Source organism: Myxocyprinus asiaticus, chromosome 20 (genome assembly GCF_019703515.2).
Source record: "Myxocyprinus asiaticus isolate MX2 ecotype Aquarium Trade chromosome 20, UBuf_Myxa_2, whole genome shotgun sequence".
Lineage (NCBI taxonomy): Eukaryota > Metazoa > Chordata > Actinopteri > Cypriniformes > Catostomidae > Myxocyprinus > Myxocyprinus asiaticus.
The window spans coordinates 327,501-350,000 of record NC_059363.1 but is presented as its reverse complement, the minus strand read 5'-3'; the positions used below and the strand labels follow the sequence as shown (position 1 = coordinate 350,000).

Genomic DNA, 22,500 nt, shown 5'->3' with positions numbered 1-22,500 from the left:
CATAGTCCTGGAAGCATCAGTAAGAATGGGTTGAAAATTAAAAATCAATTGTATCGTTTTCCAGCAAAGTTAGTTAATGGCAAAGTAAATTAACATTTTGAGAAAAATATAAATACTATTCTTGGCACAAATACAAGCAATATAAATATATTGCTAAAAATAAAATGTATTTTTTATTTTTATTTATTGTGGTGGGGCCAGTGAAAACTACTGGTCCCTTTAACGTTGAGCCCTGTTTCAAACATTTCTATTGATTATTATTAGTTTTGTTTATGTGTTTTGTTGATCCAGTGTAATACAGCTGATTAATGAACATGTTAAGCTCAAGAGCTGCTGGTATTTTTCACACCCTTCGGCTCCAGTATATCACGTGTGTTTGATCTGTGTCATGGATTTCAATGCAAACTACGCATGACTGACAGTCTTTGATTCATTGTAATCAAATAAACTTTTAAAGGATTCTGAAAATATGATCTGTACAGCATTTCATAACTAATGGAAAAAGAAAGCGTCTGGTATTGTCCTTCTCGTCTCTGCTCTCTGGGGTGTTTGTAAGGCTCACATCCTATCAAAGTGCCCAAATTACAAGTGATGAAGACATTTGAATGTGTTGTTGATGAGTTTGGATGTAAAGTCTCACCTGAAGCTCCTGCCAGAGTCTCTGATGAAGTTCTCTGCCTTTCCGTTTCACCTCTCTCTCCGCTGACACCTTGAGAGCCAGAATCCGGTCCAGTTTCTTCATTATCTTCATGGCTTTTCTCAACTCTGGATCTTCATTCTCCTCATCAGAATCTTCTGTGTAATAAACACTAGAACAATTCATTCATAGAGTACAAACGTGTCAAGCCATGTCAGGTTTATTTGCATCACGCTCTTCGTGCTTAGGGCTGTAAATGTTTAAACACCACATCCACAACAGAAGGGCAAATAAACTGTCTTTACTCCTTCCTTCAGTTCCCTTGATCAGAACCGTTTTCTGCTGGACAATCAATTCTCTCATGTGTGTGGCCTTCAACCTGCTTCAAGGCACACAACTATTGTTACAGCTTACTGTCAAAAGCTACTTAAAATGATCCTAATGGTGAAACGGGGCTCCAGATGTTTTGGCACAAATGTGACATATCCTACCGTATTATCAGAGAGATCAGGACTGAGCACCTCCAGGGATCCGGGACGGAGAGACACTCGACTCCCAGACAGACAGCGTTCACTGGAGGCCAGTCGTGCAATCTCATCCAGACTGCCTTTAGTGATGTCCATATAGTCCTCAGATACAGCGACTGGAACAATCACATTGATACAGCTATTTAACTGTAAACCATAAACCTGTTCATCACAGCAGTGGGAAAACTGATCAAATCACATGAAAAGGTTTATATTAGTCAGTATTGACTGACTGTAGTTGTTTGTCTCACAGTTGTATATTTCACGTACATAACTCATTTCATTCATGGGGACTGAACCGTCAATATGTCAGTCACATGCCTCTCATTGGAAGCAACTTTCATTCATATGCCATGATTCACAATCAACACTTTATGGTCCATATGATGACATGTATGATAAAACATGCTCTATACAGGAAATACACTGTATGATACTCTTCACTAACCTTGATCAAAGGCAGCTTCTCTTCTGGACAGCCAATGATCTTCTGTGAACTCTCTTCATCCTGAAGATTTCAATCACAACAACAATACACTAACTGAAGGCATGACGTGTTGTTTAAAGCAGGGGTTTTCAAAGAAGGGGCCACAAGGGGGTGCTAGGGGGTCCGCAAAAAATATCAGTGAAAAAAGTGTAAAAAAAATATTTGACATTATTGCGGTTTCATTCTATTCTCTGAAGACTGGTGGGAATCATGAGATTAATTGCGTCTACTCCATTGACAGTAAATAAAACAAAATGATATGTTAGTGCAGGGTTCAGCAGTTTGACTGGATGACACTTGTAATTAAATATGTACAAATACCCTATATCAAGACACAGACAGAGAATAATTCGTGCTGAAGCGTGCTCTTCTCACTCACATGAAAAACACAGATTCTTTATTTATTAAATGGCATCAAATCACACAGAAAATGCAAAAACTCAATGCAGATCTGCAATTTAAAAGATCAGCTTTCCCCACATAATCTCGTGTAAAATATTTATCGCCGCTGGATTGCTGTTCTCTGACAGAACTCTCAGGATGAATAAGTTCCCAACAAACATGAAACATGTTTATTCAACCACGCATATATATATTTATAAATAATCGCGCATGTTTGGCTTCATCTGCAACCTCTTCCTTGTCATCTTCAGTCATCTTCTTCAAAGGCGAACAACGACACACAAGTTTGTTGGTGTTTATACCACGGGTCTGTTGAATGCTTGATTCTGATTGGTTGATGGATGTTATAAGGTGTGCAGTTATTTCCAGTTAACGCACGGCTATGAAGTAGTTCCAGGTCTTGACCGCATAACAGTTCCATATCACTTCGACAAATTATTTCAGTTATTTTAAAGAGCCGTACAAGCTACCACAACAAAATAACCACATAAAACAAAGACATTGATTAAAGTACATCGTATAAGAATGACAAACAATGTCTATAATATCCTACATTTATTTCCATTTCGGTTTAAAAGTGCCCTTGTCTCCCCCACACTTACACATGCTCACACACACACACACACACGCACACACACACACACACACACACACATGCACAGACACATACACACACACGCACACACACATTGAGACTCGTTTTGCAACCAACAAATAGAGCCGCACCCCCCGCAACTTGATCAATACAACAGTTTTTATAATCGAAATAACTTTTAATATGTGAAACGTTCTATGTTTCAGTGTATTTTGCCCTAATCTGCCTCACATAGCTATAATGGAAAGCACCGCGCTAACCCTCCCCCTCTCTTTCGCTCACATGCCGAAAAGCAGAGCATCCTCCGTTGCTAGTTCTAAAGTGATGTTTTTGAACTAGCAACGAAAGCTTGAGCTGTATTAAAGCAAGACGCTGAATCCGTGGTGGAAGAAAGTAGTTCCACTTACAAGAGCGCTTTAGAGCGTATTCAAGATAAAACCCTGAACAATGTCTTAAGGTGTGGTAACCGTGGTATAAGCAGAATAATTGATGATGGACCGTTGAATTATTTAAAAATAATGCACAACTGAGAATTACAATGGAAGTCAATGGGGTCAATCTGTAAACATTAAAATACTCACTGTTTCAAAAGTATAGACACAAGACATAAACAATATGTGTGTTAACATGATTTTACTGTGATTAAATCACTTACTAACCACATCTGTGGAAAGATAGAGACAATTTTACAACTTCGTTGCCATGACGACGTAATGACAACCATTAACCGATGATTTAAACAACTTTACATCTCAAATAATACATGAGTTTTAACAGAAGAATTAATGTAAGTGCTTTTATAAAATTATAAGTGTCACATTTCTGCCTTTAAACCTCCAAAAATTGACCCCATTGACTTCCATTGTAAGTGTCTCACTGGAACACACATTTGTGCTTTTATTAAAGAAAAGGAGAGACGAGTCGAAATACATTTTTGTGGTGATCAACATTATGACACAAATGCTGTCAACTGAGCTGAACTTGTATTGAACCCGGAATATTCCTTTAACAGAAATAAAAACAAATCTTTTTTTTATGAAACATATTTCTTATTTATTTCTTCCTTGAAGCGTAAATATTTCAAGAATAGGTTTATAGATGTGTTGTATTTTTCTAGGCAGTTTTTCCTCGCCACTGTCACCTTTAGGTTGCTCACTAAGTTTGTTTGGCACTATTGTCTGTAAAGCTGCTCTGAAACAATATTTATTGTGAAGAGCATTATATCAATGAAATGAACTGAAAATGTTTCTCTTCAGATTTATATATCGAACATTAACAGTGGGCATAAATGACATATTTTGTCAATAAAAAAGTAAATATCTTCCAGATAATATTTCAATTTTATTTATTTATTTATTTTGTTTTAGGACAAAGACAATATCAAAATTGTAATTAAAAATATATTTAATGTTGCATTTTGCTAATTATTTAATTGAACACATTATAAATGGGCATTATTATATAATGTATAACTGCCTTTATATTTCAGGAAGGGGTGGCGAAGAGATCATCCTATTTTGGGGTCCTTTGCAACAAAAAGTTGGAAAACCTCTGTTTTAAGGGACGTGTAACAGGTGTATCGATGACGTCAGAGCTGATGGAGCTCATCAGAGACCGAGAACTGACCATCTCCTTCTCTGATCGACTTCCAGCTTGGGAAATATCACCCAAACAGCCCTTTATTATGTCCATATTATCACCAACACCTAAACTGAACAAATATAAAGGCAAATAAATATCTTTAATAAAGCACGTTTTTACAAGCATTATTCAAGTAAAATGTGGAACATATGATACTCGGATCTATAATCATGTTACATATCATAAACATATAATTATGCCTTTAAATTGGTAATGGTTTCTACTATTATTATATATGTATAATTGAACAAACACGCTTATATTATAGTAACTTTTTACTCTGTTATTTAAAGTGTTTGTCATGTTGTTTACATTAAACACGTGGTATCCAAGGACGTCATACATTTCCCGGATGTTGTTGTAAAACAGGAAAACTACATTGAGGAAATTCCCGAAGCCGTTATCGATGAAACACGATGGAAAAACTGGTAAAATTGAATTCTGTGACTGTATAAAGTTTCATGCAGACTGACCGTCCACTTGATCATTTCTCAGCTTTGTTAATAATCACAATAGTGAGATTGAGTAAATGCAAATAATGTAAACGAAATAATATTATTTTGCTTCAAGGAGGTGTATCACACAGTTTGAATGAAGCTCAATGGGAGATTTGCAGTCTGGAGGAAGAATATGGAGTTATACTTGTGCCACAATTGTCCAAGTATCCCTGGCTGCAGCTTACAGAACGGGGCGGGGCAACACATTGGGGCGTGGTTACACGTGTCGCCCCGCCCATGACTTACTCTCATTGGTCGTATTTTATTGTTGTACATGATAGGAGATGCCTTAAAATATTGTAGCCCAATATGTGGCTCGTAAGTGATGTGAAATCGTGTTGTACCTCACGGTTCATTGCAAACAGATGGATAGGACTGAGTCACATGGACTGATGAACAAATTGTGTTGATGTGTCTGCTGTCATTCAAATCTATAAATCAAAAAGTTGTGCAATTTCACAAAGACTTCAGTATAACAGATCTATAACAGAGAAATGAATTATGAATTAAATTAATGATAAAATATCACCATAGAGTGAAAATGAAAAAAGTGTATCAGCTAGAGCGCCTCCTGAGGCCAGGGTAGTGACATTTATATAATGCACAGTTACCTACCAGCTGGCTACTATTACACTCACCCCCCTAAACTTCACTCCCATCTGGGTCACGACACCACTGTAACTGGTCCTACTCGACCCACTCCGAACGGGATTCGAACCAGTGTCTCCAGCATGGGAGGCGGACACACTAACGAAGAGGCTAAAGGCTACAGCCTCTAGCATCAGTCGCTAGTGCACCTCTTGAGGCCAGGGGAGTGAGGTTTACATACTGCACAGTTACCTACCAGCTGTCTGCCATTACACATGCAAGATGAAATTTGGAGCATGCAAAATATGGAGTTGTACATGTGCCACAATTCTGCACATATCAAAATAAACATTTGAGCACACAAAAAGTTATTTTGCATGCGCAAGATTATATTTTGAATGCAAAAAAAAACAACAAAAAAACATTAATTCTGCACGCGCAAGATGAAACTGAGCGCACAGAAAGTTATTTTGCACGTGTTTGAACTCATTTTTGTAAAGCAATGTATCTTCTTGCAAAGATAAATTCATTATGAGCAAACAAAAATCAATTTTGCGCTTGAATAATGTTTATTTGAATGTGAATTTTCTCCTCCTACCCACTTTTTGCATGCTTAAAATATCATCTTGCGCACGCAGAACATTTTTGTGCGCTTAAAATATAATTGTGGCACATATATAACTCCATAGAAGAACAGGTTCTCGAGCCTCTCGCTGCCGGTGGGCGGAGCTACATTGCTGTACGTGTCACGAGTGGGCGGGTCTTCTTTTCAACGTTGTGTACGTGACGATCTTGTGGGCGGGGTTCTTCGCTGTGCTGGTAAACAGATGCCATGTTTTGTGCGCAGTGACCAAGAGAAATGCAGCATTATGGAGAGAGATTTCTGCTATTTAACAGATAATGAGGAGCTGCAGAGCTTCATTTCACACACTGAACACACAGTGACCATTGAGAGGTGAGTTCATATCAGTCTGACAGGTCATCATATATATCAAACACCACACTGATGTTACTTTGATGTGATAATACAGACAGAAACCTGCGTTTGTAGAATTATAACAGGTTATAAGTGCTAAAGCATTCATTATAAAATTGCAGTGAAGTATGTTGATTAAATGTTTAGCAGATCTTTAGCATTTGAGATAATCTTCAAGCGTAAGTAATATAAACTCTAATCACATTCTGACCAAAGGAATTTACTGTAATTGTTGTTTTATGGTTGATTATATGTAGTGATAGACCATTATATCTGGCAGGCTGATTAATCACTGTGGTAAAGATAGTTTGCGGTTTGAAATTCAGACTATGATTGTCTATAAACATGCTATGCCCTGTCATAGACATGTAAATAATGTTGCATGTGATTCTTCATGATTTGTGAATTCAGATGACATCATCCTCCGCTCTGCAGTCAGTCAAGGGTGTAGATTTGGCTTGATCATTGGGGGGTTACAGTGTGAAGAATTTACATGTTTCCATTGATCATGGTATAGATATTGGGGGGCGTTACACTTCCCTCCCATCCCCCCTTGAATCTACGCCCCTGCGATCTGTCCTTTACATTTTACAACGCTTAATTTTCTAATGAAAATATCTCCTAACCCTTTTTAAGTCCATGTGTCGGTGACAAATAAGCGCTCTTCAATTTCACTTTCACATTTCCAGCAAACACGCAGTCTGCGTTCATGCAAATGTACTTGTTTTAGATGAGCCTGATTTGAGAGAACTTTCACAATCACATTTGGTCATGTTTGATTGTGTCTTACTGCTCTACCCCCATTGCCTTGAGTAATAATAGGAAATCAGCTTATAATTCTAAAATCTGACCATCTTCACAGGTCACAGTAAGCTCAAATTAACCTTGATGACTTGTGAATTTTTCCACAGATCAGTTTTTGTCTCTTAATCCATTTTTGAGTTCTGGAGTCAACAGTTTACCTGAGAAATCAGCGTTATAGGATTTGAGAGGTCTCATTCTTGAAACATGATATTATGGTGGGAAAATGTTCACAGATTGATTTGACTCAGTTTGATGGTTTCATGCAAGGGCGTAGCAGCCGCGGGACATGGGGGACACGTCTCCCGCACTCTTTAAAAAGGTGATTTTTGTCCCCCACACTTTTCCTACCTAAACCAATACCGAGTCCAAATGGTGGATTTGTATACAGTATTATTTATGTTTTGTTACTTTGGGCTGATTGAGCGACCATCCAGCCAATCACAGGTGAGTTTCATGAGCTGAAACGACCCTTACGTAATAGACCATCAGTCAGACAGTCTAATCATCGTGGCTTTGTTCATTTCTACAAAGTTGCTTTCAACAATGCTCATTTATCCATGATTTATTATCAGCATTGATGTTGATCTAAACTAATAATCTAGAGATGAGCAACACACAAACGAGAGTTATTTATCAGCATATCGTTCTTGATTAGCAGCATTACGTGAAATACACTTCAGAAAATAAACAAAGGACAATTCTTCTTTTAAACACACATTATAAGAGTTTATATCAGCGCATGAGTCTTCATTAAGTTACACTTTTTACATTATGTTTGTGAGGTAATAGTTTGATCGGTTGTTTTTGACAGTTTAAGCAGATTACTTGATCTGTGTTCAATCTGTAAAGCTATTTTTAATATCATTAGTTTTTTACCTCTATGTTGCTGTGCAGTCGACAAACTGTAGGAAAAAGATAGATCTGCTGTGTTCTTACAACACTTTGCTGAAGTCAATAGATATGTAGACATTATTGAAACTCAATTATAATTATTATAAGACTATTATTGTTGTCTTTTGATAAAAGTCATGCTCAGCAGCTCACAAACTGTAGGGAAATGATAGATTTGCTTTGTTCTTATAATGCTTAAAACCTCTACTAAAGTATCTTTGTAGGTCTGTAGACAAACACATTTTAAAGGATTATCATTTTCTTTTGATCATTGATTCAGTGACTAACTCATTTCACACAAGACACTCATTTATCACTTCTGGCATCACCAGAAACGGTCACTGAATCATTAAATGGATCTGAATGAATTTTGATGAACATAATCAAAACACTTGAGCCACTTGGATATATTTAAATCCCACAATGCACAGAGTAAAAAATACAATTGTGCACATGCACAGTTGTCATTATTGTAATTGATTAAATTATTTATTCAAGGGTCAGCTCATGTGTGAAACAGAAGCAAGATGCTCTTTATTTTTGCAGCTAATTTTGCAAGACTTGAATCTTTAAAATACTTCAAATATTAAAAGTAAATAATATGTATATATTAATACTGCACTGTAAGTGTTGGGTCTGTGCGAGCCACCTACTGACATCTGCCCCCCCCCCCCCACACTTTTAAAATGACAGCTACGCCCCTGGCTTCATGGATATTGTCATTGTGAAAAATTAAGGATGTAAGCCAAAAAGTAATAAAAGGCCTAAAACTCTAAAAAACTGAGCATGTAGATGGGTCACTATAGACTCTAATTGACCTTGATGATTTGTGAATTTTTTCACATATCAGTTTTTGTATCTTAACCCATTTTTTGGGTTATTGGGTCAGCAGTTTTCCTGACAAATCTTTGTTATAGGCTTTGAGAGGTCTCATTCTGCAAACACATGATAGTTATGATGGAAAAACACTAGTTTCACACACAACTGGATTTGTGAAATCTTTCACAGATTGATTTTACTCAGTTTGATGGCTTTGATTTGTTGTTGTCAAATAAAATGTTGATATGGATGATACGTCAACTAGCTAGTCATTTTGTTTAACCCTTGTGCGGTGTTCGGGTCATTTTTTTACCCATTTTGATTTAGTTTCTTTAATGAAAATGGTATCCTTCATCTCGGTGGGCCAAGGCTTGGTTACTTTTCCTACATTTTGCCATCTGATCACACACAAAAATTGGACTTTATTCAATGAGTTTAGCCCATGTGACAAAAGTAACACTCGTGCAGTTCCGGGTCATTTTTGACCCACTATAGGAAATGAATGGGAAAGACTAAAACACAGAGCAATTGTAACACAAATCCTATAACGCTGATTTCTCAGGTAAACTGTTGACTCCAGAACTCAAAAATGGATTAAGAGACAAAAACTGATCTGTGGAAAAATTCACAAGTCATCAAGGTTAATTTGAGCTTACTGTGACCTGTGAAGATGGTCAGATTTTAGAATTATAAGCTGATTTCCTATTATTACTCAAGGCAATGGGGGTAGAGCAGTAAGACACAATCAAACATGACCAAATGTGATTGTGAAAGTTCTCTCAAATCAGGCTCATCTAAAACAAGTACATTTGCATGAACGCAGACTGCGTGTTTGCTGGAAATGTGAAAGTGAAATTGAAGAGCGCTTATTTGTCACCGACACATGGACTTAAAAAGGGTTGACAGGAAAACAAAATAACTGTTTGTTTCACTTTAGAAATTTTGTTTACATCTGATTTGCTGTTCTTAAAATTACTTAAGTTTATCAGCATTTATATCGGCCATCCTGCTCTCTAGATATCGGGATCAGCATTGGCTTTTGAAAAATCGGTCGACTGCTAATAATATCATTTTACAGTTTTTATTACATACACGGCCATTATTATTATATGAAATACATTGGGGTGCCATGTAAATATGGTGTACCATGGTATTACCATCTGACATCATCACTATACCATAGTACAACCACAGTATTTGTGTAAGAGCATCTTGCTTTGTTCTGATAGGACCAAGACATTGTTTGAGGAGATTCGTGCCTCCATCAATAATATTGACGATGGCGATCGATCGTTCTGGAGGCCGGTGCTGCCGTGGGGAGGCGTGTTCACCATCAGAGCTGACAGGAAGGCCATCGCCTGCAAGCCTCTGTACGTGAAGATCAACCTGAAGAACACCTGCACCATCGACGGCTTCCTCATGCTGCTGTACGTCATTCTGAGAGACAACCGCAGCTTCTGCAGAGAGGTGGGCGTGTTCCTGGGGAAACGGTTTGTGGAGCACTTCCTGTATCTGATGGATTCTTACGACTACACAACGGTGAAGATGTTGTGGATCTGGGACCGGATGTCCAAGCGTCAGTACCACTCTGAAATCCACCACACCGCTTTGGAGATCGATCTCTTCGGTAACGAACACGAGAACTTCACCAAGAACCTGGAGAACCTGATGTCCAGCGTGCAGGAGAGCTGGTGCTCCAACGGGAGCTGTCCGTCCCGCTTCCAGGAGCATCTGCAGAAGATCATCAGCATCAAGTGTGTAGTCTTCATTTCAGCACTGATTTCATGTTACATACATCACATGCACACTGCAGTTAAATATGGTGTCACTCCAGTTCTGAGTGTTTATTCTCGTTCTGTTCACATACAGTTCAGTTCTTTACAGAAATCAGTGTAGTAAGAAATGCAAGACAGGGAGAGTCACTGTATGCATGAATCATTCACTGTCTCACCATTTTCATTTGTCTGTCTCGGTCTCTCTCTCTCTCTCAGTCCTCCTCATGAGCTTCCTGATAAAGACCTCATTCAGTCGGCGGTGGACGAGTTTTTCTGCCCACGACTGGAACTCTGTGAAGAATTTGAGTGAGAGCAGAGATTCACTCACAGTCCTCATTCTGTCACCTTTCATTAGTTTATTGAATTACTACTTATTAAATGATACTGCTGTAATAAAACATAAACTATGACATTATCTCCGTTGACAAATGGAAGAAAAGCAAACTGGCAAAAGTTACATTTTAGTGGTGGACCGACATATATCTGAGGCCAATAAATCTGCCAATATTTGATATTTGAAATTATCGTCAGATAATGTTTCTCCATTCGGCCGTCTGGAGTTGCTGGATTACTGTGTGTGTTATTGGTATTTTCTTCCTGCTTTTATTAATAGTCTAGCTTTGAACAATTTCTTTATGTGTGAACAAATGAATAAAATGGACAGAAAAAACCAACCAGGAGAAGCTGCTACCATCTAAAAACACACAATTGTGTGTAATGTTTTTTAAGACTTATTTTACATTTTTACAAAGTTTAAGGTTGTATATGAAATGTAGTAAATATAATGCTATATAAAGTTTAATTACATTTTCAGCAATTTCATGTACGTGCCATTTATTATCATATTAAATTAATATCACTAATCATCATTATATCGGTCGATCACTAGTTACATTTTACATGTGAATTAAAAATTATTTACATATTAATTGCATTTTTAAACATGAATTAAATCACTTTAAATATGTTAATGTATTTGTCAATTTGAGAATGTTTTTTTATTTTTTTTTTACATTATTTTCTAATTAACCCTCAGAGACTCAAGCATGTTATAAAAATCTGGATTTTTAATCATATTTTGGGGTGAATTTTGTTTGACTTCAGAAAAAAATGCCAGTTTATGGGAAAATATTAACTTAAAGGAATATTCCGGGTTCAATACAAGTTCATCTCAATCGACAGCATTTGTGTCATAATGTTGATTACCACAAAAATTAATTTTGACTCGTTCCTCCTTTTCTTTATAAAAGCACAAATGTGTGTTCCAGTGAGACACTTACAATAGAAGTCAATGGGGTCAATAATCTGTAAACATTAAAATACTCACTGTTTCAAAAGTATAGACACAAGACATAAACAATATGTGTGTTAACATGATTTTACTGTCATAAAATCACTTACTAACCACATCTGTGGAAAGTTAGAGACAATTTTACAACTTCGTTGCCATGACGACGTAATGACAACCATTAACCGATGATTTAAACAACTTTACATCTCAAATAATACACGAGTTTAACAGTAGAATTAATGTAAGTGCTTTTATAAAATTATAAGCGTCACATTTCTGCCTTTAAACCTCCAAAAATTGACCCCATTGACTTCCATTGTAAGTGTCTCACTGGAACACACATTTGTGCTTTTTTAAAGAAAAGGAGGAACGAGTCGAAATTAATTTTTGTGGTAATCAACATTATGACACAAATGCTGTCGACTGAGCTGAACTTGTGTTGAACCCGGAATATTCCTTAAAGCACATTTGAAGTGACTATTGTGTGGATTTCTCAAGCTGTGACATTTAATTTGAAATTCTTGCAAAAGTGTCAGCTACTGTCGTGTGTCGTTTTCATAGGTATTTTTAAATACAAACGTTGCAGTTTGGTTAAGCTGGGTCTGTGAGAGTTAATAGACTGATAACTGATCTTCAAGTCCCCATTAAGCAGCAGTATGATGATGTTGTGTGTGTGTGTTTTAGATGTAAAGGTTTGAGAGAGTTCAGTCAGAGAGTTTTCCGTCACGGTCCGCCGCCCTTCGTCATCCTGAACATGCAGATGTGGCAGTCTGAGGATCTGTCTTACGTACCGTATCATCTCGAGCTGTCTGAACAACGGTAAGAATACTGATATTCCTGACAGCTGTATTTGTATAGTTCTTTATGGTTTACAGCATGCTTTAGGACCAGAACATAAATACATATTGTCTGTGGCACAGAATGTTGATGAGTGCTGTTGTCATAGGTATTCACTAGAGGGCGCGACACTCTTCAACAGAGACGAGCATCATTATTCTGCTGCCTTTCAGATTGACGGATACTGGATGCATTATGACGGTCTGCGGACAGATAATCTGATCCTGCTGAATAAACCGCCAGAGTTACTGCTGCTCTCCTCACTAGTCTACATCAGATCTTCAGACAAATAAAGAACAACATCGGAAACGGTTGCCACTACATAAAACAGCCCAAAGTCATTTTTCCTTCAGTCCAGCTTTTATCGTTTTCAAGGCCTGTTTTGCACTTGGATGTCATCACATGGCCACTTTATTTGCATTTATGGAGAATATTTCATTTTTCTATGTTGAGTGGACTTTCGGTGATGCACTATATTGTTGTGTTAGGGATGAAATTGCTAGTGAAATTTTATACGGTTACATATTATTCATTTTTGTAATTTTGCAATGAATTAATTCTATTGTCTGATTGCTGACTCTACAAGTTGTCTTTGCAGAGTGAAACAGCATTTCGTTTGTTGTGCTTGGAATCCAAGAGTACGTGGACTATAATAGTTCTGACTGATCTCAGATCTGCATTCAGATTCTTTACAATTCCTTCAAGTCAGAGACGTTTAATCTTAATGTGTTAGTTCAAAATAATGAATCTCTCATCCACATTAATACAGGTTAAAAGGTTAAGATTAAGAACATACTGACCATCAGAGATGATGCCACATTCATACAGTTTGCCAAATACACAGTCCTGATGTCAAATTAAACTGGTGCTGATGTTTGTATATTATATCTAGTTTACTGTATACATTTGTTCTGATTATATCAGACTTGTATCCTGAAGATAAACCACTTCTCTGTTTCTCTTTTATTCACATTTAGATCTCTTAATTGTAAATGTTCTGAGGATTCAGGCAATGCTCCTCTTGAGATGACCTGGTTTCATGAATATCAGGTTTCAGGAGTTTAACAGCAGATAATTCGATTCAGGAGTGTTTACTGATGTATAGCAACAATTAATGTTTAAACATCAATGGTCATGAATATTTTTAGAATTGGAAACTATATTCTGTATTTTTAATCTGATGTCATTGTAAATAAAACGTTCTATTTGTTTAACTATAATTGTAGCTCTTTAATGATACAAGTACTTTAACATCCTCATTTTAAAGATCTATTGTAAAACAATTATCCATATGATATTAACAATGAAAGTCTCTTTCTACGCCTTTATTTTTAAAACTGCTTCAGCCATTTCATCACACAAACAGGCAAAGAAAAGTATTCTGTCTGAATGAAAAATAAATCCTGTGTTTGTAGTTAAAGTTATCTGTTCCAGTAATAATCCACAGGAATATATAAAGTCCCCCTAACTCAGACACAAGACAGACATATGCAGGATGACAACATTATAAAACTTCAGACAGTCATAGAAACTCATTCAGACTCCCTCGTGAAACCAGCACTTTGGTGAGCGGTCAGTGAATATTGCAATTAGAGACGTCTGTAATTAAACATAACTTGTTGAAGAGTTGAGTCAGTGGTTATCTTCATAAAACATGAAATAATTGATCAGTCAGATTGAAACATGAACAATCACTCGATTTATTATTGCTAATCAAATGCATTTTTTACCGTCTGTTCCCTTTTTCTCTTGCAACTGTTGGACGTGAGTTAATTTCTCCTTAATTCTGCTAAATGAGCAGACAGGGCTGTGTGAATGACATGAAATAAACTGAACGGATTGGAACTTCATTGCAATAGATTGATCATGATTTTAATGTGAAATATTAATCATGACCACGCCTTGAAGAGGGAGATCCGACTGAATTTACCTTCTAACAATCTAATAAATCACATGATCAATTCATTTTCCTATCGTCAGTTTAAAACATGTTTCTAAAGGCAGTTCAGATAAAAAAACAATGAAAATGAAGAAGAAGAGCATCATTAACCACAAACCATCAAACACACTATGAAAACAATGTGCAATTCAACTCAGTCGCAGTGTTTCAAAAACAGCTTGGCAACAAGATGAACGAAATAAACCAAATTAAAAAAAACTATTTGAGGAAAAAGTCATTATTGCATCATCTAAATGCATTCAACTCGTTCTTTAGTATTTACAAAGTATAAAATGGTTTGGTAAGTGCAGAACTTTAGTTTCATCTCGTGCAAATATTAACAGATGCATTAATATGTTCATTCACTCTGTGACGTGTTTATTGTGACGAGTCTCGTTCAGGTGTGAAACTGATCAAAGCAAGGAATGTGGTGACAGAACTCGTGTAGAAATGCTGTCGCTCTGTTCAACATGTTAGAACCGGAGATGACATTTATTGGCACTTATATGTTTCTCTTGTGTTGTTTAACTCAAAGAACTCAATATAAAGCACATTTCATTGCTGAAGATTTCTTTAAGAGAGATGATTGACAGTCTGTATGAGTTCCATCAAGTGTGTTTGACGTTCATGCAGATTCTGACGGCGTGTTTTTGCGTGATGCTTCTTTGAGCATTTCATCTGAACACAAACTCACAGAAAATCACATTTCAAAAACTAAAACAACAGAATCCTGAAAAGTTCATTAGCACCAGTCAGTATGAGAGTTACGCACACACACATTGTTCTGTGTACAGGAGACACACTACTGGAGATTCATATGGATCTATTCTCATTATATAGACAGAAGCACCCCTTTATCACAGAGAACAAACATTAATGAGTGAATCTCACAAACACACATCCAGCTCATATTGCACAATGAAATTGTGCTTAAAGGAATATTCCGGGTTCAATACAAGTTAATCTCAATCGAAAGTATTTGTATCATAATATTGATTACCACAAAAATTAATTTTGACTCGTTCCTCCTTTTCTTTAATAAAGCACAAATGTGTGTTCCAGTGAGACACTTACAATGGAAGTCAATGGGGTCAATTTTTGGAGGTTTAAAGGCAGAAATGTGAAGCTTATAATTTTATAAAATCACTTACATTAATTCTTCTGTTAAACTCGTGCATTATTTGAGCTGTAAAGTTGTTTACATCGTTGTCTTTATAGTTGTTTTAGAGTTTACAGCGTTATGTTGTCATGGCGATGAAGTTGTAACGGCGATGAAGTTGTAACATTGGCTATAACACAGTTGCGGTTAGTAGAGGTGCGTAAAAATATTGCTTTTCCAATTCATCGCTATCTTCATTTGCACGATCTTGATATCGATTTTTAAATCCCAAGATCGATCTTTCACACTGTGTTACCCTCGACTACGAGAGGAAATCATTTGCAACCCAGTTTCACACTATAGGACTGAAGTGAATGTATTTAGCAACTGGCTGGTAAATGTTGAGATTTCACTCCGCAGTGATTGTGTAGTTTACTCGAAGTGTTCAGCAGCGAGATCTTTCACTGCGTGTTAAAAGTTATTCCGTGTAATGTGTGTCCAAAGATGAGATCCACACATTTGTCTCTTTAATATCTTTCTGTTCTTTACAGTCAGCTGTTGATTAAAAACAACTATAAAAAAAAACATTTAATTATAATCGTGCATCACACAGATGAGATAAATCCTCTCTCGTTAGCATTCGCTCATTAACAGACACTGAAATGCCGTTCTTTGTTAAAGAGACAGTACCGGTTTTGTCACACGTTCAACAAATCAATGTAAATAGTACCAATTATGCAATTTAACAATAAATATGTAACAAAAATAATATATGAAATATAATGTCTTATTTATTAATTGAATACCTTCATTTATTCATTTTTAAAAAGCCAAAATGTTGAAAAAGTAATCAAATATAATTAGTAAAAATTCATATTTTCCTAATGTAGTTAAAAGGTCCCCTGTATAATTAACAGCATTAGCTGGGAGATCATTTCTTATATATATGTAAGCAAAAGGGACATTATAACTGAAATAAACCCATATGAATTGATATTAAATCAAATCAGAATTGAATTTAATCTGGAAATCTGTATCAATACCCAGCCCTAGTGGTTAATGCATGATTAAATCTCAGTAAAATCATGTTAACACACATATTGTTTATGTCTTGTGTCTATACTTTTGAAACAGTGAGTATTTTAATGTTTACAGATTGACCCCATTGACTTCCATTGTAAGTGTCTCACTGGAACACACATTTGTGCTTTTTTTAAAGAAAAGGAGGAACGAGTCAAAATTAATTCTTGTGGTAATCAACATTATGATACAAATGCTGTCGATTGAGATTAACTTGTATTGAACACAGAATATTCCTTTAAGCAAAGTAAAGCCTATTTTAGAACCATTAACTTAATATGCATCATGACATTTTCATGACAATTAAACACATTTCCTCCAAAATACTAAAATGCAAAAAAATAAAAAATAAATAAACAGCATTTTTCACTGTAGCAAATTTTTTTTTTAAATATTTATTAATATCAGCATAAATACTACCATGATGTATAAATACTTTACAATTTTCATATGATTTCTTTTATTTTTTAGCTTTTATTATTATTTTAACATTCCTTATGTTTTGTTATATTGTAATGAAAATCTTGAGGAGTGTGTTTAATTTCAATGAAAATAATGTCACAATGCCAAAAATCTTAAAAGAAAAAAAGGTGATAAAAATAAGCCTTTTTCTTGATTTGCGTGTAAAATATGAGCCAGACATGTTTCTTCATGAGATTCACTTCTTCCCTCTCTTTGTAAAGCACTGTTTTGAACACACACACCTGCATCCCTCAATAGAAGCCTTGAAATGTAAAGGGGAGAAAGTGCTCAGAGGCGTTAAAATCTGCCTCACACGCGCGCACAACAGTTTCCCGCCACTCTGCATCCTCTGGGTGTTTGTGGAAGTCTCTCGGCGCTTGCACTGGTCACATGATCACGTGTGCTCGTGTGGCGCCGATCATCTTCACGCGTGTCATCAATCCTCCAAGTGAGCGTCAGTGTGTGGCGCTGTGGAGCAAACGTCAGCGGATGAGTGTAGTCTCTCTCTTCCTGCTCTATGATAAGAGAGTCACCTGTACGGCCGGGGTCAAAGGGCAGTCAGGCCGAAGTTACAGCGACAGTACATCATCCCGCTGGAGTCGTGCCAACTGTCTGTGATCGGCTCGTAACGCTGAACTGTGTTCAAATACGACGAGCCTGAGTGACCGCCGACCACATACAGGTAATTATCCACCACAGCAGAGCCCACACCTGCACACACACACATCAGGCAACATGTCATTTCTTATTTCTCTTTTGATTTTGGCCAGCTCTTTTAATAAAGCGGTCTGAGTGTTATAGTGATTTTAGCACATGTAAAGAGTGTTCATAGGCAAAAACGCAGAGTTAAACCCTTTTAAAACATTTTTATAAAGACAGATCATAAAGACACCATATTAACAGTTATGGGAATAAGGAAATCTTTCACCTAAAAATATAGACTGTAGACTTCTTTACACTTGCCAAGCAACACGGCAATGTGGCACATTAATACAGAATGTACAGTCACAAGTGTGTGTGTTACAGTGATTTTAATACACTACCTCGATCACAGAAAAATCACTGTAACAAGACCATGAGTAGATCATTTTATAAAAGGGCTCTGAGATGGGAGTCTGGGTATCTCAGCGAGTATTGATGCTGACTATCACCCCTGGTGTCACGAGTTTGAATCCAGGGCGTGCTGAGTGACTCCAGCCAGGTCTCCTAAGCAACCAAATTGGCCCGGTTGCTAGGGAGGGTAGAGTCACATGGGGTAACCTCCTCGTGGTCGTGATTAGTGGTTCTCGCTCTCAATGGGGCGTGTGGTGAGTTGTGCGTGGATTGCGGAGAGTAGCATGAGCCTCCACATGCTGTGAGTCTCCGCGGTGTCATGCACAACGAGTCACGTGATAAGATGCGCGGATTGACGTCTCAGAAGCGGAGGCAACTGAGACTTGTCCTCCACCATCCGGACTGAGTAACCGCAGCACCACGAGAACCTACTAAGTAGTGGGAATTGGGCATTCCAAATTGGGGGAAAAGGGGATAAAAAAAATAAAATAAAAAGGGCTCAGAGATCATATTATTACAACTTATATTATTTCACACAATATCTCTTCACTAGAGGTCGACAGATATTGGATTTTGTCAATATCAAAAAAGAAGGTGGTGTAAGAAATCTTATACATTATGTTGCCATATAATTACGTACTCTTAACCCTCATATTGTCTTCTTAACGGGTCATTTTTGACCCGTATGGGAAGAACCAGTCGTGACCTTTCACTTTCAGACTGTCTAGGTGTTTGACAGCTTTAAATAGTTTTTTTGTACATTTAAGAATAACATTTGACCTAAAAATATTTCACATTTTCTCAAATTTAGCCCATAGCCCCATACTGTTCTCTAGCACCCCCACATGCGCCGCTGGGTACTGCATCTTTCCCACAAGTTACATCCTTTCTTATCAAATGGGCTTTGTGCACACATGCACATTTCCACAGAGTTTTTTTTTTTCCTGTTTTGAACAGGTAATATGTTACTAAATCAGTTTACTAACATGATTTTATATGGTAGCGTACAATGGGGCTAAAGCCCCCCCACCCCCCCACCACAATGGTAAAAAATGTGTCCCTATCATTACACACTTTGGGATCACAATAAAACATAAGTAATTTAAGGCGGGTCTTCAGTGCCTTTGTACACTAATCAAGAATTCATGCATTTTAAATGGCTTTCAATATGGGTCAAAAATGACCCGAATGATAAAAGGGTTCAGTTTCTTAAGACAATAGGAGGGTTAAGTGAAGTTATGACGCTCTCACCTGTGCGGGGTTCATTCATTGGTCGACAGGCTGTCCACTGGTTTTGATGGGGGTCGTATCGCTCAATGCTGGATAAATGAGAAACACCATTGTGCCCCCCCACAACAAATATAAAGCCGAGCATCACACCAACGCCAAAGTTGATCCGTTTATCAGCCATGGCCGCCACCATCTCCCACGAGTCTTTGCTCGGATCGTACCGCTCCACGCTGTTTAAACACAAGAATCAATGTCATGAACTTTTCAACACATCATTACTCGGCCACAGTCTTCCAAATATTATTAATCCAACACTATTAAACTACAGTTCTAAATGAATGACTAAATGATCTCTTCACTGACTTTGACTGAGAGTCTAATAACAATGTTACTCACATTCAATTATTCTTTTAAATAATGATTTGTGAATTCACATGACATGAACAGAGAAGTTTGGCACTGTGAATCAGTTGAATCCATGACAGCGTCCCGTGAGTGTGTGTGTTGGGATAATTGCAGTGAAACACACTCTCATGAGAGACAGTGTGATCATAGAGACACAACAACATCATCATCATCTCGACCCATAAGCCAAACTGTACAAGAACATTCACTCTGTTCAAAGGTTTTACCAGGAAACACTAAACTATAATTACCAACTGACCAATCACTCATTTATGAATTCTACATCCCTAAAAAATAAAATAAAAGTAAATATGTGTGATTTTAGAACACTTAACAACAAATATGTTCAAGGAATCTCATTTGTAAAAGTAGAAAGGTAGAAAGATTCTTATATAAAATATGAAAAAGTATTGAAAGAAATGAACAAACTTGAATTTAAGAGAGCTTCTACTAATGTACAGTTGTAGCCAAAAATATTGGCACCCTTGGTAAATATGAGCATAGAGGGTTGGATATATTTTTGTGAATATTTTAAATGAAAGATCAAAAGGATAAATAATAAAGACATTTTTCACAGACTTCTTTGCTCGTATTTACCAAGGGTGCCAATATTTTTGGCCACCACCGTACAGACTCGAAATAAGCCATACTGCTCTACAAAGGCAAAACACAGCAACTACAGCAACACTGCAAAAACTGAAAAATATGGCTTATGCAGTGTGTATTTTAAGAATCGGAGTATAGCTGTCCGTCACAGGACAGACCAGTTTGAACGAAGGTTTTGTTCACACATATTTTTGGTCTTCTTGACTAAAATCCATTTAGGTTTTTGTTGTCTGAACAGGACAAAAAACACAATTTTATTACGCCTTTCAGCCCTCTGAAACAGTGGAAGGTAAAGTCTTTGAGGGGAACAGAGCATAGGAATGATCACTTCTGAAAGGAATGCACCCATATGTCATGTACATGTTATAGGGCAGCCAAAGCAGTGCAAACCTCGAATACATTGATACAGACATTGGCTTTACCCACCCAAACAGATGCACTACACACACCGGCTGCGAGCCACCACAACACAATAACGTATTGGATGTCTCACATGAATACAGGACACTTGAGCACATTGAGCGCTTTAATACAGGACGGGGTCCTCTTCAAGAGTCTCGCTGTCCAACCCTTTCATGCTTCAATACGGGACATTTTGCTACCTGCTAAAATAAGGGACAATAAGCACCCAGTATAAGACATCCCAGCAAAAACAGGATCATTTTAAACCCTAGCAGCCACAAACATTACATGTGCCACCTATTCTGATTTTTTTTGGGATACTGTCCTCGTGAAACATCCATTGCTAAACTCTCACGCATGGTGAACATATGCAAGTTTACATCGTTACTATGACAATTAATGTGGACGTGCTAGCAAAAGTGACTGCCGTCTGAACAAAAAAAAAAATCAGATCTGTTCACATATTAACTGCAGTTTGAACAGTTCATATATATATATATATATATATATATATATATATATATATATATATATATATATATAAAAATCAGATTTGAGAAAAAAATATCTGATTTTTCCTGCAGTGTGAACAAAGCCATAGAGACACAATTTCACTCATCACTTCATCTTGACGAATGTGCAATTACTGCGTTTTGCCTTTGCAGAGAAACCCTTGTAATCACTATGACAGCTCCCAGCGTGCATTGCTGACGTATGTTCAGTCGTACCTGTTCATGTGTGCAGGGCCGTATCCTCCAATGGCGTAAATCATGCCGTCCAGCACGGCAGTGGCGAAACAGCTGCGTGATTTGGTCATGGGTGCCACCGGCTGCCACTCTCTCACTTTGGGCACATATTTCTCCACAGACTGCAGGTAATACTGGCCATCGTACCCGCCGAGAGCATACAGCTCGCCCGCCAGCACCACCACACCCAGAGTACTCCTACATTCAGCCATACGCTCCACCGATGACCATGTGTTGCTGTCGGGGTCCCATCGCTCAACGCTGCTCTCGTGACGCCGGTAACTGATGCCCTGACGCATGTGTGTCGCGATTCCACCCACAACATACACCTTCTGCTCCACAACCGCCACGCCGAACTCATAGCGTGGAACCGTGAGTGGAGCGAGACCGATCCAAGAGTCCGTCTGAGGGAAATACATCTCCATACTGACACACACAAACACAACACACATGAGTATATGAACAGATTTACACTTTCAGTGTATGGAAAAGAGCAGCGTGAACATTCTAATATCTCCTCTTGTGTTCCACAGAGTAAATAAATTCAAACAGGTTTGAGGGAGAGAAAGTAATTTGACACGAACAGAACTATCAATCATCAAGTGAGTGTGAATGAAGCCGTATCGTCTCTCTAGTGTGTTTTTACCTTTCCAGTGTCGCAAAGAGTCCGGCTTTACCTCCGATCGCCAGCAGTACTTTCGGAGCACAGCG

The 22,500-nt window shown here is 37.5% G+C and overlaps 2 protein-coding genes and 1 pseudogene across 17 annotated transcripts in view; 1 reads left to right on the top strand and 2 right to left on the bottom strand.

Moving 5' to 3' along the window:
- Positions 1-1,269, bottom strand: part of LOC127410760 (fibrous sheath-interacting protein 1-like) — a 47,732-nt pseudogene extending 46,463 nt beyond the window's left edge.
- Positions 1,270-6,033: 4,764 nt separating this feature from the next.
- c20h14orf28 (chromosome 20 C14orf28 homolog) lies at positions 6,034-15,700 on the top strand. Of its 2 annotated transcripts, none has more exons than XM_051645939.1 (5): positions 6,034-6,329; positions 10,094-10,618; positions 10,856-10,945; positions 12,615-12,749; positions 12,941-15,700. In XM_051645939.1, exons 1-5 carry the CDS (start codon positions 6,202-6,204, stop codon positions 12,987-12,989), a joined length of 927 nt encoding a protein of 308 aa, XP_051501899.1. In that variant the 5' UTR covers positions 6,034-6,201; the 3' UTR covers positions 12,990-15,700. The 2 variants fall into 2 exon arrangements, with proteins under 2 accessions (XP_051501899.1, XP_051501898.1); XM_051645938.1 differs by having other exon boundaries at positions 6,155-6,329; positions 12,877-15,700.
- Positions 10,460-22,500, bottom strand: part of LOC127410700 (kelch-like protein 28) — a 20,425-nt gene continuing 8,384 nt past the window's right edge. For 13 of the 15 annotated variants that reach the window (XM_051645882.1, XM_051645878.1, XM_051645879.1 and 10 more), the window contains 4 exons: positions 22,436-22,500; positions 21,772-22,215; positions 19,652-19,860; positions 17,065-18,058 (listed from right to left, as the gene is read on the bottom strand). The exon at positions 22,436-22,500 is cut by the window's right edge and continues 573 nt beyond it. In XM_051645882.1, coding sequence (XP_051501842.1) covers positions 17,895-18,058; positions 19,652-19,860; positions 21,772-22,215; positions 22,436-22,500 — 882 coding nt within the window. In that variant the 3' untranslated portion in view covers positions 17,065-17,894. Of the gene's footprint in view, positions 10,596-10,815; positions 10,931-17,064; positions 18,059-18,150; positions 18,832-19,651; positions 19,861-21,771; positions 22,216-22,435 lie in introns of those variants that run through there. The other 2 variants (XR_007892154.1, XM_051645888.1) reach the window with 2 other exon arrangements.